General features: G+C 51.1%; 1 protein-coding gene across 5 annotated transcripts in view; it reads left to right on the top strand.

The window, feature by feature from the left end:
- Positions 1–14,817, top strand: part of LOC310919047 (protein CEPU-1) — a 365,748-nt gene extending 350,931 nt beyond the window's left edge. For 4 of the 5 annotated variants that reach the window (XM_083878178.1, XM_083878180.1, XM_083878181.1 and 1 more), the window contains 5 exons: positions 5,727–5,861; positions 6,487–6,607; positions 8,143–8,294; positions 11,152–11,184; positions 12,754–14,817. In XM_083878178.1, coding sequence (XP_083734304.1) covers positions 5,727–5,861; positions 6,487–6,607; positions 8,143–8,294; positions 11,152–11,184; positions 12,754–12,854 — 542 coding nt within the window. In that variant the 3' untranslated portion in view covers positions 12,855–14,817. The remainder of the gene's footprint in view (positions 1–5,726; positions 5,862–6,486; positions 6,608–8,142; positions 8,295–11,151; positions 11,185–12,753) is intronic. The other variant, XM_083878179.1, reaches the window with a different exon arrangement.

Raw genomic sequence — 14,817 nt, 5'->3', positions numbered from 1 at the left:
GGGGGAGAATGACTTATCCCTCTCCTTCAAAGCCTGTGCTGCCATAGACCAGGAGCAAAATTAACTGTGAGAGTTCTCCAAATCCAGTGTAAGAAAGGCTCCAAGTAAGGAAAACATGATGTTTTCCCTCTGTTTGGTGACACCAGGCACAACTGGTGATGGTCATCACCCCTGGGGTGTGAGGTTGAGGAGGAGGGACCTCAGAGTGCAGCAGTGGAGCAGCTTCTGCCAAGCTCCCATATCCCTGAGCGCCGCACAGTGCCAGGCAGCGAGTGCAGCATCCCCTGGGGCTTTGCACAACATCAGGGCACGGAAACATGCTAATTAACATGGAAAAGCATGTCAGAGGAGAGATTTCCTTCCTTGTCATCGAGAAACTTCAAAAACAGTGGCTTGGCCCCGTGTAAGCGCGACGCAGACTCTGATATGCTGCGTGCCCGTTTCTGGGGTGACGGTCCTGCTTCTGAAGGCTTGTGAACATGAAGAACAGGAGGCTTGTACCCCGTACCTCGTGTAGGTGTGCTTCCTAAAGGGATTGCTCAGCTAAGGGGGGTCACAGATGGAAATAGGTTGGAGCCTGTGGTTAAGGGATGCAGTATTCACAAGAGGAGAGGAGTTTGTCTGGGTCGATAGGGTAATCTTAAAAAAAATCATTTTTTGAATGATTGCGCTGGATGGTTTCCAACAGGTTAATTACCCCTAATCTTTGTCCACTGGAGCATGGCAGCTTTAAGCTGGCACAGGAGGGGCCTGAAAAGAGGAGGTGCACAGAGGAGAAGCTGCCCTAGCTGGGGTCATTCACCTGATCAAATAAAAATGGGGCAGGGAATTTCAGAAATGCCTGAACTTTGTTCCTTATGTGTTAATTGAGCCATCAGGAGATGGTAATAGTGGTTAATAAGAGGCAAAGCAGGTGCATCCCCCAGTTTGGCTGGGGCATGTACTGGAGACAGCCTTACCTCTTGTTTATCCACCTACCTGGGGCTCTGTCATGCTTCCTTTGAGAGGGATTTGGGGTGATTTGGGGTAATTCTTTCCCCCACCTGCTTCCCCACCTGCTCTGATTCTACTAAATCTCCCATCCTGCACTTTTCCTCCCGCTGCTGCACGAAGGAGAGGTGAAGTGGGTCTCGGGTGCCAAAAATTCTCTCATTACTTTTGTGTGTTTTATTTATTTACCATAAACTGTTATAGGATGGCCATCAGCACCGCATCGGGGTGACGTTTGGAATATATGGCTCTCGGGTTTAGTGCGTCACTCGGAGCCGGGAGTCTGTGCGATGTTAATTTTTATTGCCAGAAGTAGCCATAAATTGATAGTTGAGAATTGCTGTAGGGACTGTAATTAACTAGTTACTATTTCACCTCCAAAAGGAGCAATGTTTCACGCTCTTACTTTTACTTATCTGGAATCAGCTGCTGTCAACATCCGCTGAAGCCCGTATAAAGATTTATAGACCTTGGAGGTAAATATTGACTAATGGGCAGCTTGGCTTAATGTTCACCTTGAAGGACAATAAATTGTGCTATTGATTGAAGCAAGATGTCAATATCTGCATTGTTGTAAACATTTTAATAAAATTATCTCCATAAAATATTCTCTTTCTTTGGCTGATCCTGGCCAGTGGGAGCAGTGCCCGGAAAATGCAGCAGCACGGTGTAGAGGGCAGGGCAGTGCTTCAGGATCACTGGTGGGACTTGGAGCACCCAGAGATCAATCCTGTTGTGGGACCACTGTTGAGATTGTGCCTTTGGGCCTTAGAGGTGAAAATCTTGCAGCCCTGGGTGTCTGGGCTGGATCAGCTTGGTCTGAGGTGCAGGGAGTTTGTATGGACACAGGAAAGAGCTCCAAGGAAGCTTTTCAATGGCATCACGAGCCAGGGAAAGCTGTGAGCAGTGTCCTAGAGACCTGAACATGGCTGCAACAGTGAGCCAGGGGACAGTGGCATGTAATTAATTTGGGAACATGTGTTCACTTTCTGGTGAGTTATTATCTTGTCAGAGGCTCAATGGAAGCAAATGGAGAGGAGGAGTCAGAAGGGAGATGAGTCGGGATGGGAAAACGAGGAAAGCGAGGGAAGGAGAAAGGCATGGAGGGAGGAACATGGATGCAGGAGGCATCTGCCCACACCTCACTGCATCCATGCTGTGTGGGACCCCAAGCACAGCTTGGCCATCTGTTGGGTTTGCCTTGGTGCTCTGTGCCACACCAGGACCCCCCCTCTGTGGCTTCTCCACTGCTGTGATGGTCAAACTTCCCCTTCCCTGAGACTTTTAACAGATATCTGCAGAGCAAGTCCTAAATAGTGCACAGTGGTCTGTGTGCAGCCTCCTGCTCACTGAGCACAAGGATTCAGGCTCTGCTTTCCCATCTCCCCAGCTCACACTGGGTTAGTTCATCATCCTCGGCTGATGAGCAAGGATTACACTTGTGCCTTGTCCATGGCCATTCCATTTCTGGCCTGTATTATATTATTAGTATTAATAATAATAATGATGGGTGCTGGCTGTGCTGGTTTTCTAGCTCCTGAGGAGATGAGAGAGCTCTCCATTAATTCCTGCAATATTTCAGCTCCTAATTGTGCTCAAGCAGAGACAGCCTTGAAAGTTCCCACCATCAATTCAGGCAGAGAAGGACTGGTACGTCTGGCAGAGCTCCTGGAACTGCACAGGGCTCTGGTCAAGCCTTGCCCTGAGCATTCCCAAATTCCAGGTGCTTCCAGGGTGTGAAGCTTTATGGATCTGATTGGGTTTTTTTCCCACAGCTTTATGGATCTGGTTTTTCTGCAAAGCCACTTGTGTAGGAGAGGATGGGGGTCTTGGTCACCTGGTGTCACCTGCTTCACCTGCTTTATGGCACCCAGATATTTGACATGCTGATGCTGTAGCTGGCACTAAGGAGGCATCCTTGGGCCAGAGCCGCTTGCAGGGATGGTGTTCCTAATGCTATTGTCACCTGGGCATGATTTACATCACATTGTGCACAGGACAGAAACAGGAGTCAGCTCCAGCCCAGAGCATCCTGTCTCAGTCCGGGGCAGGCTCTGTTTGTCTGTAGCCAAATTCTCAAGATGCCAGACCCTGAGTCCCCGAACTTCCAGCTCTGCCTCTCCATCAGCTGATTACCATGCACATATCTCAGACTTCAGTGCCACTCAGGCACAGAGGAAACCTTCATCCCCCAATTTCCTGAGCTTTTACAGGTGGAAATCTGACCCTTGCAGTTACTTTAATGAAGTCTATTGCTGGGGAACAAAACGCACTCGAGCTGCTTTGCTCCCTGATCAAACCAGGCACACAAATTATGGCTTGACTATGGCAAGAACTAATTCTTGCTGTGTATGAGCTGACTCTGGAACTTGGGAGAGGGCCTTTGGTGAGTTGGGAAGCAGTGTTATCTGAGCCTTTGCACAACCCAGAGTCAGATTTGTGCATGGAGCATCTGAAGGCCACCGGCTGTGTCGTTACTTTATCAGCAGGCAGCGCTGTGCTACAGAGAAGCCGATTCTAGGTCAGCCACAAAAAGGATTTTTTTTTTCCTCCCCTCTCCTTTTCTTTTTTGCAGTGCTGCAGGGCCGCTGGATGTAAGGCTGTAATTTGTGTGTCTCTAAAGGATATTGATTTTGGGGTAACGCCTTCATATCTCACCCTTCAGTTGCACTAAGTAGTGATGAGCTCAGCGGTTTGCACCACGAGCCACTCGGGTGGGAATTTCAGCACAGGGCTGAGGACACTGGTGGATGTCAGCAATTCATCAACAGGAAAACTCACTTCACTCCTCTGCAAAGCTCACAGGGCTGCCTTCCCAGTTAGGTCAGCCTGGGAAGGTGCGTGGATGAGGTCCCCAGTTCAGGGAGCAGTGGACATGCAAAGTCCTGGGGATGCTGTGTGGAGGTGGCAGCTGTGAGGTCTTGTGCAGGGACAGAGAGCCAATGTGGGATTTCATCACGGCTGAGCGTATTTGCACTAGTTTGAGTTGACAATAGTGGCACCTGGGATTGCAGCAGCAGGATCCTGGCAGATGCCTGAGGTGCTGACTCTGTCGAGCTGTTCCAGGGCATTCCAGGAACACCATCAGTGCTGGCTCGGGTCTTTCTGTGGTGGGTGGTGGAGTCTGACCACACTATTCCTGCAGCATGGGAAGTGATGCCCTAAAAGCATCAGCCTGGTGGGATGCAGGCAATGTGTGCCCCGCTGGGAGCCTCCCACGTGTGGATTTTGCATTTGTTAGGAGCAGGATGCACACGGTTGGCCGGCCAAGCGCAGCGAGCTGTGGCCCATCAGGTCACACTAGCACAGACAGTGGTATCCGGGTGGGAAGCCAGGGCTGGCCCAGCTCATGGCATCCCCCTGGGGACCAGGGACCTGTGCTTGGCCTCTCTGCCATTGGCAACTCACTCCCAGAAACAGCTGTCCAGAGCTAATTTATTTCCTAATGCTGCAGCAATGTTAATTTATAAATTACACTGGTAATTCGAGCTATTATTAATTTCAGATGGTGTAGGGCAAGCCTAATTAAAATATGACACCAATTGCCACACATATGTACCAAGGACTACCGTTTAAAATTTATAGGAATATTAAGTGTGACACAGGGCTCAGAGATGCTCCGTGCAGTAATTACAGCATCATGGCTGCAGGAGATCCAGTGGGGACATGTAAACAACGGGAAAGGAAGAAGTTGTCCCTGTTTTGGGGGATGTAAAAAGTAATTTTTGCTGCTTGTTTGGGGTAAGAACATGGGGAGTCTTGTGCCCCAACGTGCTCCTGGCCAGCCAAGCACTGTGTTCTTCCAGGAGTGTGTCAAAATAAAGAGAGCTCCTGCAAGGAATGGGGGCTGAAAAATGCCAGAGTGAAGGAAATGGCACTGATTGCATCTTTCTGGCTTTGAGTGAAACAAGAAGCTGCACTGCAGCCTGGATGGGGAAGTGGGGGGCAAGTGTAGCCTCCCCCAGAAATGAGCCTGGGGTGGCACAGGGAATGAGGTGTTTCACATAAAGGGAGGTGTTGGCACCGCCACTAATGGGAATAGACTTGCTGTGAATTAATTGAAGCTGAAAAATTAGAGAAGGGTGTTCATGCGAGCCTGGAAGTACTTCCCAGCAGGGGGGATGTGCAGAGGTGAGCTCAGGTCATTTTGCAGGGTGCAGGTTTGCCCACTTTGCCCACTGTGGAAGGGACATTATCCCCAGAAAGTGATGCTCTCAATGAGGCCAGAGCTGCTGGAGCAGTCCAGTGTTTGCAGAAACCTTTCTGGGATGGATTTTATTGGAATGGAGGGGCAAGGGCATTTGTTGCAATGGAACATGAAAGAAAGATGATTGACTCTAGTCAGAAGGCAGTAGAAATTAGAAGGTTTTATTTACAATAATTCAGTTCTTTTATAACATGCTGCACTAAAAGTCACATTATTGGTCCATAGGGCTGAGACCTCTCCCATTGGCTGAGTAACAGAAATTGCAAACAATACCTGGTGTTACGGGAAAGGAATATTGTTTACACAAGGTTGTTTTGGGAAAAAGAAAAAACTGTTGAAAAGTTTCTCTTGAGAGGAGCTAGCTCTTCTCAAGCTCAGAAAATATCAAGTCCACAGGCATTCTGGGCTGGGACCTGAGGCTGAGTGTCCTAGTGCAGAGTGACACACTCACAGATGGTGACCAGCCAAATGGGCACAGGTTTGTTGTGCCTCCCCATCACTCAGGGCCCTCTTGTCTCTGCCTCTGCAGCCGTGGGCTTCATCAGCGAGGATGAGTACCTGGAGATCACGGGGATCACGCGGGAGCAGTCGGGAGAGTACGAGTGCAGCGCCTCCAACGACGTCTCAGCGCCCGTCGTCCAGCGAGTCAAAGTCACCGTCAACTGTGAGTCGCTGGGGCCATCAGGGGACAGGGCTGGGGCTGGACAGGGTCACACACTGCCCCACAAGGGAGTGGCACTTGAAGTGAGGCACACAAAGGCCCCAGAGTGAGACAGGCGGTGGCAGTTTTTCTGAGCAGGTGGTGTTTTGCCCTATTTTCCCCTTCTTTTCAAGCTCCATTTTTTTCCACCACCTCCTCCCCAGCTGTCTCTGTCAACCTGGGTTTTCTGCCCATGGAGAGATGCTGTGCTGATAACCTCTGAGGAGAGGAGAGAAGTGAGCAGTAAATAGAACTATTTTTTTTTTTTTTCTGTTAGAGAAAAAGAGAGAGAGGAAGAAAACACTGTATTTCATGTTTAGACAGACATGAAAACCCTCCTAAACCCTTCTCTGGTTACTCCATTAGCTGGACATGTAACAACCATGAGTTGGGGATCTCTTGTTTTTGGAGGAGAACCCCCATGAACCTGAAAACCTCTGGACAGCAGCACCAGAGAGGCAGAAACTGAGCATGGGCTCAGAGATGATTTTGGTGCAGGGAGACAAAAGAGATCTTGAGGAGCAAGGGGAGGGGATAGAGATCCATGAGGCTGCTGGGTGTTCACCCCAGGTCTCCACTTTCCCTGCAGACCCTCCGTACATCTCGGATGCCAAGAGCACCGGGGTGCCAGTGGGGCAGAAGGGAATTCTGCTGTGCGAGGCCTCCGCTGTCCCCTCCGCCGACTTCCAGTGGTACAAAGATGACAAGAGGTAAGAGCCTGGGGGGCACAACAGGGGGAAAGACACCAACCCCACATGGGCTGCACCCTGTGCCAGCAGCTTCATAACCTTTGGCTCAAGTCTGGTTTGAATACTGAAGCAGGTTGTGCTTGTGCTGGTGCAAATCCAGACATTCCAACAGCTGGAATTGACATTACCCAGGATCTGTTAAAGTCTTTATATTTAACTCATCAAATTTGTGGAGGGGAATTTTCCCAGGAACTTCTTGCAGCCCCCATTGGGGCAGGATCATTGCTGCCCATGACTTTGTTTGAAGGTGTTGTGGTAAATCCTTGCTTGGGTGAAGCATAATGTCCAAAATGGATATTGGCAGCACAAATCCAGGCACTTAAGAGTGGATGAAACTTCTGTCATGTCTTTAAATGCTTTGGCCAGAAGGCAGCTCTTGGAAAAGCAAAAGAAATGTGGTGTCAGTCAAGCGACAGGGTTTGCTGTGCTCCAGAGACAGCCTGCCCTGCTTTGGGGTGAAAACTGCTTTTAGGTCAACCAGCAGCTTCTGTGTCCTGCCAAAGCAACAGCACAGGGACATGGCTGGGGAATGAGGAGTGGAGCAGCACAGCTCAGGGTAGATCCCAGTCTGGAGATATTGCCTCTCTCTGACCCCAAGCAAAGTGGTTTTAACCAATTTTTGTGTTGATTATCCTTGGAGAGCCCAGAGGGGCCGTGGTGTGGCCAAACACAGGACAAGCCACACTAGTCATGTATAAGGAGGGATGTTTTGGCCAAAAAAGCTGCTCCAGAAGCTGGAGGGGAGTCTGGGTCTGCCTGCCTCACCCAGTGTGAGAGGAAAGGAGCAGCAGAGTGCACAAAGCTGCGGATGTTTGTGTGGCAGATGAAAGGCTGTGCTCAGAACTAGGTCAGATCACGAGGGCCTGCGGAGCAGCGGCAGGAGCGGGCTCAGCCCGCCCGATCAGCACCCAGCGTGGATCATAATGGGAATCCAGCACTTCCCGGGAGGAATTAGCAGGAGCTGCAGGAGCTAAGCAGGATGGGGACACCAGTACAGGGAAGTCCAAGCACTTGGTTAATGCTTCAGCATCTGTGCTGGCTGAGAAGCCTCCCTGCTGTGGTGGGTGCCTATTGCATCACTCATTGCAGGGGTGAGAGAAGAGGAAGGTCACAAAAGGCATTCTGCAGAACAGAGAGGACTGAGGGCATGAGAGGGAACCCAGGCTCTTCTGTGGGGTGGGAATGAGCCTTTCCCAGGTTCCCTTCCCTGGCATGGGAGCATCCCTCTCTCCGCACAGTGTTTGACAAGTCCCAGCACCATCCCATGGCCCTGCAGCAGTGAGGATACCTCTGGTCAGCACAGGGCTGGCAGCTGGAGACCCAGCAGAGCAGCATCCATCTCCCTTACCTTTCCCAATACCTTCCCTTCTCCCTCTTCCCCCAAGCTCTATGTCCCCACTCACAGGCACAACCAGAGGATAACCAGACATGGAAAACAGTAGGCACTTCCCTTCCTGATGCCACCCCCGTGACCTCCCATTCCTCTTTTCTCCCAGACTGGCTGAAGGACAGAAAGGGCTGAAAGTGGAGAACAAACCCTTCTTCTCCAGACTGACTTTCTTCAACGTCTCTGAGCAGGACTACGGCAACTACACCTGCGTGGCCTCCAACCAGCTAGGGAACACCAACGCCAGCATGATCCTCTATGGTGAGTAGGGCTGAGGGAATCAGCCAGGCAGGGGGAATGGCTCCACAGTGACACCACCCATGGGAGAGACATGGGAAGGGTCTCCCTTGTCTTTCAGGGGAGATGTGTATTTGCTGCTGATCCTTTCTGACCCTGGCATGAGGGGTAGAGGTTATGGGGAAAGGGGAGAGACTCCAAAGCTGTCTCCTGGTTCAGATCCAGTGTCTCCCATGATTCAGAGGTGTTTGGCACTGTGTTTGGGATCAAAGTTAGGGCCTGGCTGCAGGTTTCCATCTTCTTGCTCTGATGAGTACCTAGGAGAGCCTCTGTGTGAAGGCATCCCCCTGTGTCGATGGGTGGGAAGGGAGATGCTGCTCAGTGTCAATCCTGCCCTGTTCCCATGTGAGAACAAACAGGCTCCCTGTTCCATCACTTCCAGGTGGCATTTTCTGCTCCTGCCAAGCAGATATATCCTTCTTGGAGGTGCCAAGGGAGATGGGGAGGTGTGGAGGGCAGGGAGGAGGAGAAGGATTGTACCCTTGTCCCTTGTTTTCCCTGCATGCCGGAGCTGGGATGAGAGCAATGCATCCCTCTGACCCTGCCCATGGATGGGAAGGGCTATGATTGATTGACATTTTTGTCAAGCCTCTTCAGGTGGCAGCAAAACCAGGGCTGTGCTCTCCAGGAGCCAGACATGGAGGACAGATCTCATTCCTGGGCACTGCTTGGGGATATTTCCCTGCTGGGGTATGGGGCATGTGGTTCTTGCAGCTGAACCATACAGAAGTGGGGACTGGGGACCTCCAGCCTCTCCCCCACACTGTCCTCCTCCTTTCCACCTGGTTGTTGTGTCTGGTCATCTCCTTGTCTCTTGTTATTGTACAGTCAGAGGGAGCAGAGCAGAGCAGAGTGACAGATGAGCCTTCCTTGTCCCCAGGTCTCTCAGGAATGGCTCAAGGCAGTCTGTGTCCTGGCCATGCAAAGTGTCTTGGGGTAGGGAGCAGTCCCACAGTATGTTCTGGGTTCTGGGGTGTGCTGGGGCAGTGGGAGGCATGTGGAGACCCTGGGCAGTGCTGTCCATGTCTTGGGGAGAGGCTGGATGGATTCCAAGGGAGCAGTTTGTTTAAGGATGTCAGTAGGGGATGTTGGGCTTTGCCAGGGGCCACACCAGAGCTGTAGGGTCAGGGTGGCATCACAAGACAGGCTCATCCTCCTCTGCCACTGGTATTGGCAGCTGTGCCAGGTTTTCCTTAGCTGTGACAGAGGAGTTCATCCATCTTGGATGCTCAGACCCATTTGCTCCCCCAGTAAAGTCCAAGACATATGTGATGAAAGTTCACCTGTGCTAAGCCATCATTAACGTTGCTTAGGAACTATCTCAGTTCTCTTCCTCACCAGCCTTTCTGGCAATCCAATAACACCCTGTGTTTTAGGGATACCAACGCCTCTGGCCACCCAGGCCTGGCTCCACCTCTGCTGCAGGCATAGGGTGGCTGTGCCAAGTGCCCAACATAGCCTGAGACACATCCTTAGTTGTGGTGTTGCAGCCTTCCAATGTGTTTATGAGGTTGAAATATTAATTAGTGGGGCCTTCAGTTTGGCATCTGCAGATCCAGGCTGGATGAACAGCCTGAAAGTAAAGATGACACCTCCCTGCTGATGAGCTCTTGGTTCCTTGGGTTCTAACCCACCTGTGGGATTCATGCTGTGATGGCAGTGTCAGGTGTGAGGCAGGGAAGCATCCCACAAAAGTCTAAGATTATTTTATGATCTCCCCTTAGATTTGTGGTCTGAGAGTGAAACCCATCAGGGAGCAAAATCAGAGTCCTTTGACCACCCACAATTTCCATAAAGGCTGCATTGATTGAATGATCCATTCAGTCTTGAATAAATTAGTTCCATTGGGGGGTGACGGTTCCCTGAGGAGACTGTGGTCCCCCATCTCCTGGTGTAGGGCTCCCCAGCACCCCCAGGAACAGCCCTTCCCCAGTCAGCAGTGTGATGGCCCCAAGCATCATAGGGCCAAGCTCACCCGTCCCTAAGCAACCAGTGTCATCAATCTGGGGATTAATTGTCTTTATTTATCAACATATTTATTTATTTAATGCAAGATAAGAGGGAAGCGGATTCAGTGGCTGCATTACCTGTGCATGAGAAATGTCTCTTTTCTGAGGTTTTGGGGGACAATTTAGTGATTGGCCACTTTTCTATGAAGCTGATTATTTTGGAGCTTTTCCCCACAAATGGAGGTTTAATCTGTGCAGGTACCGTGACATGAGCCTTTTTGGGGTTGTGCGAGAGGCTAATGTAGCGTTCATCTTCTAATCCTTTTTTTAATCTAATTTTTCATGGAGGTCAACTAGTGCTTTATTTAACATGTAGCACTCGTTATTCCAGACCTGCCGCCTCATTCAGCGGCTCATTTGGTGCTGTCTGGGATGTGATAGAGTGCTCAGGGAAACCACATCATTCTGTGGACTTGGGGAGAAAACCAGCCCTCTGCTTCTCACACATCACACAGTCCATGTTGCTCCCAGAGGTGCCTGTCAGGCCATAAATCTTTTTTGGGATGTTGCAGGATTAGCAAGAGGGATGGGCCCCAAACTCACAGGGGAGAGGTGAACCCCCTGCATCCCCATATCCCAGCCCCTGTGCTTTGCCAGGTCTGAGGTCCCATATTCAGCTCATCTCAGGCTCCCTCCAAGATGAGAGGACCATGGCCCCACAGCAGTGGGGTGTGATTTGGGCAACAGATCCCATCTCTACCCCATCCACTGGTTTTCCCACCCCAGGTTGAGGGCAGGCTGAGGGAGGTGTCTCGAGCCTGCACTTTCCATTGCCCTTTTGCCTTAACTTTCACTTGTTCTTTAATTTTTAGAAGAGACAACTACCGCTCTGACACCCTGGAAAGGTCAGTAATTTGGGGGTCCCCCACAATGCCAGTGCTTCCCCTGCTGTTCCCCTTGGGCCCCTCTGGCTCCTGTCAAAACTCCTCTCAGTGGGAGCTGCAGCACCCACCACCTGGGTCTCCTGGCCCACAACCCCACTGCTTTCACTGGTGTAGGGATGAATTAGGGCTTTCTTTGCTGCCCTCCCATCCTGCCCCCTCCCCGCCAGCCTCCTGTGCCTGTCTGGTGGTGGTCTGTGCCCTCTGCATGCCTGTCCCCATCCCATGGTGTCCCGCTCCCTTCCCATTGCCAGGGCAAAGCAGGGATGTCTTTGGGCTGCTTTCCCAGTGCTGCTGTGTGAGTGGGTCTTGTGTCAGGTCCTTCCTCCTCTGGGATGCTTCTAGTGCCTTTTTTATGGGATGAGATAGGGGTGGACAGTCATTTGGTCCCCTTCCTGGTGTTATTCCTGGCCAGGACAGCCAGCTCTCTGCTGTGCAATCTTACTGTCTGGCCAACTGGCTTGGTGTCATCTTGACTTTGGGGGGGCTTTATTTGTGATGAATTGAGTAGTCAGTCCTTGGGATGACTTGTAGATGTCTGTGGAGGTAGTGGGTGAGACCTGGATTTGTTGCCTGGATTTGTGAGGTGTCTGAGTGTGCTGGAGAGTGTTACTGGTGGGAAAAGATTTTGGGAAAAGATGGTTACTGATGCTCAGTGCCCCAGTCAGGTTTTGAAGTGAGGGGATAGGTCCTGGTATTTCAAAAGCAGCTGTGAATCAGACCTTGTGGTCAGTCCTGCTTCCTCAGAACACCAGTGTGGATGCCTTCCTGAGGACTTTCTCCACCTTAGTCTTCTCCTGGGCCAACTATTTGGTGAAAAAATGGGTGTTTTGGTGAAAGCCATTGGCTAAGATACCCTCCACATCCTTTCCCACAGTGAGCTTTGAACTCCTCACACCCTGTGAATTAGAATGATTCCACCCCAGAAATGGGTGGGCTTGGCTCTTCTTCACCACCCTCCTCATCCCATCTCCTTGAGGTAGTCTGGGCCCATGCTGGGCACCACAGAGACTCTGAAGAGATGCAAAACACCAAGTACTCAATGTAGTGCTGCTGGTGGTGTCTCTGCAGGGTGGGCAGGTGGCTACTATCCCTCACATGGGACACTAGTGGGCAACAGGATGGTCGCCCTGGGGTGGGCAGAATGTGCTGGACAAAAACTGCCATCTCCCCTAAGAGTGTGGATAGAAAACTGGGATCAATTTGGAGGAGGATGAAGGGCTGAGGGAGGTCGGATGGTGGTGATACACAGGGAGCAGGCTTGGGATGGGGCTTAGGGCTGAAAAGAGACAGCAGAGGATCCTGTCCCAAGCAGAAGCATTTGTGGGGACAGGGATGGCTGTCCCCATGTTCTTGAGACAGCACAGATGGCGGGGAGAGCTCCACCACAGAGCAACCCCACCACGTGCGACACCACCGGGGCCCCAAATAGCGTGATGGGGTTTTTTTTTCAGTTTTAACCTTTATTTCATGGTTTCTGCTATCTGTTGACTTTGTGACCAACCACGTGGGCATTGCTGTCCCTTCCTGCAGGCCCCGGCGCAGTCCACGACGGGAACAACGGCGCCTGGCGGCGAAGCGGCTGCGCGTGGCTGCTGCTCCTCCCGCTCGCCCACCTCGCCCGCCACTTTTGACCCCAGAGCCGGCCCGCGGAGTAGTGGCGGTGACGACCACGGCCAGCGAGTGCAAGTGGAAAGGAGAGGAGGAAGAAAAGAAGAAGAAGAAGAAGAAGAAGAAGTGTTCACCGTTTCCGAAAATAATCATAAGAATTGAGAGAGTATCCGGCCAGGCCACCTGGGGGAGGGGGAGAGAGGAAAAACATGCAAAAAAAAAAAAACAACCAACCAACCAACCCCACACAACGGGAATTTGGAATGGAGAGAAAGGGAAAAAATTAATAATCCAAGGCTTCCTGCTGAAGATGCAATGCGACTGAGTCTTTTTCTTTTCACCCTATTTTGGTTTTTTGTCCTCTGCCACTTTTTCCCCCTGTTTTCGCCGTTCTCTGCCATGGGCCAGTGTGGAGGATGGACGGGGCCATCAGAGTGTGGCACTTGTCCCCTGCCCTGTCCTCTTCACCACCCCTGCCCGCCTGCTCCCTCCCGTGGGACCCTCCATCCAGACACACCGGTTTTCTCCTTGGCCAAGATTTCCCCGTCTTCTCATGGACTGTGCCGCCATTTGTGTTTCAAAATATATATATATATATATCTCCACATACATATATATATATATGTATAGATATATAGATCTTCAACAGTTACCACACCACCACGAAAGGAAAGGGAGGAAGGAGACCGGCGTCGAGCCACGCTTTCATCGTACCATCCGCGGACATCGTGAATGATAAGGGATTCTGAGTCATGGTTAATTTTATTAATTGTATTTTCTGATACGAGCCTAGAACTCTTAGTTCCTAAAAAACAGAAATGCAAAAAAAAAAAAAAAAAAAACGAGGGGGAAAAAAAAAGAAAAGAAAAAGAGGAAAAAAAAAAAAAAACAATCCAGGAGAGGGGGAGCAAGCGGAGAGAAGTTTGTTTGCCGAGGAGGCGACCAGCCAAGGAGGTTTGTGAGCCCGGCGAGGAGGAGGAGGAGGAGTCCTGTGCTGAAACCCCCCAAAACCGGCCCAAAAGCGGTCGTCTGGACAGTTCCTGCCAAGGGCACAGACGACACTCGCCACGCGTTGAGGTGGAGGGAGATACTGAAATCTTTTTATGGGATATATATATACAGTATATATAAATATACATATATATATATATATAATTCTTTTTTTTTTGTTAGAGTTCTAGCCACGGTTTCCCAGCAGGGTTCCTTCCGCTGCCATTACTGCATGCTGTATATGGAGTTAGGTGTGTATCGGTTCTCAACGAGACGAGCGTCTCGGTCCACGCATCCCTGACCCCCCTCGCCTTTCCACCCTGGGGTCACCGGGGACAGAGGGTCACGGGGGACCAGGGCCCCCCTCTGTCGCTTTTTGCCGCGTGGCCCCGGCCTTTCCACGGTGGAACGAAGCGAGCTGAGGGATGGAGGGAGATCTATATAGCTCAGTTTTATATATTTATATATATATATATATATGTGTGTGTATGTATATGTGTGTGTGTGCGTGTGCGTGTGTGTGTATATATATATATATATATATATATATATATAAAAAAAGAAAAAAGAAAACCACAAAAGAAATAAGAAAAAAAAAGAAGACGAAGCAACCGGCCCCTGCCGAGGTGCAGGACCTGTTGCCTCGCCATCCATTTCAGCGGGGGCTTCTCCTGCAATTGGTTTTCCTCCTTCAATTTCCTTTCCTTCCCTGCAGCCGGCGGCGGGGGGCACGCGGGGGGCCCGGGCGCGGGCAGGCGGGCGGCGAGGGGGCTCTCTCTGCCTATCCATTAAAACGATTGTTCCATGTGGCCGCTCCGTCTGGTTGTGGTGCTCATTGCCGCGGGGGCCAGGGCCGCCCCCCGTTCTCCCCTTGCGCCACCAGGAATGGGGAGGGATATGTGGGGAGGGGTGGCTGGAGGGGGGCTGGCAGATGGGAGCACCGAGTCATCACAATGGGCCAGGAGAGCATTGGAAAGATGGCCCTGGACTTCACCA

This window comes from Zosterops lateralis, assembly GCF_965231275.1.
Source record: "Zosterops lateralis genome assembly, chromosome: 25".
Lineage (NCBI taxonomy): Eukaryota > Metazoa > Chordata > Aves > Passeriformes > Zosteropidae > Zosterops > Zosterops lateralis.
This window is presented reverse-complemented; position numbering and strand designations above follow the sequence as displayed.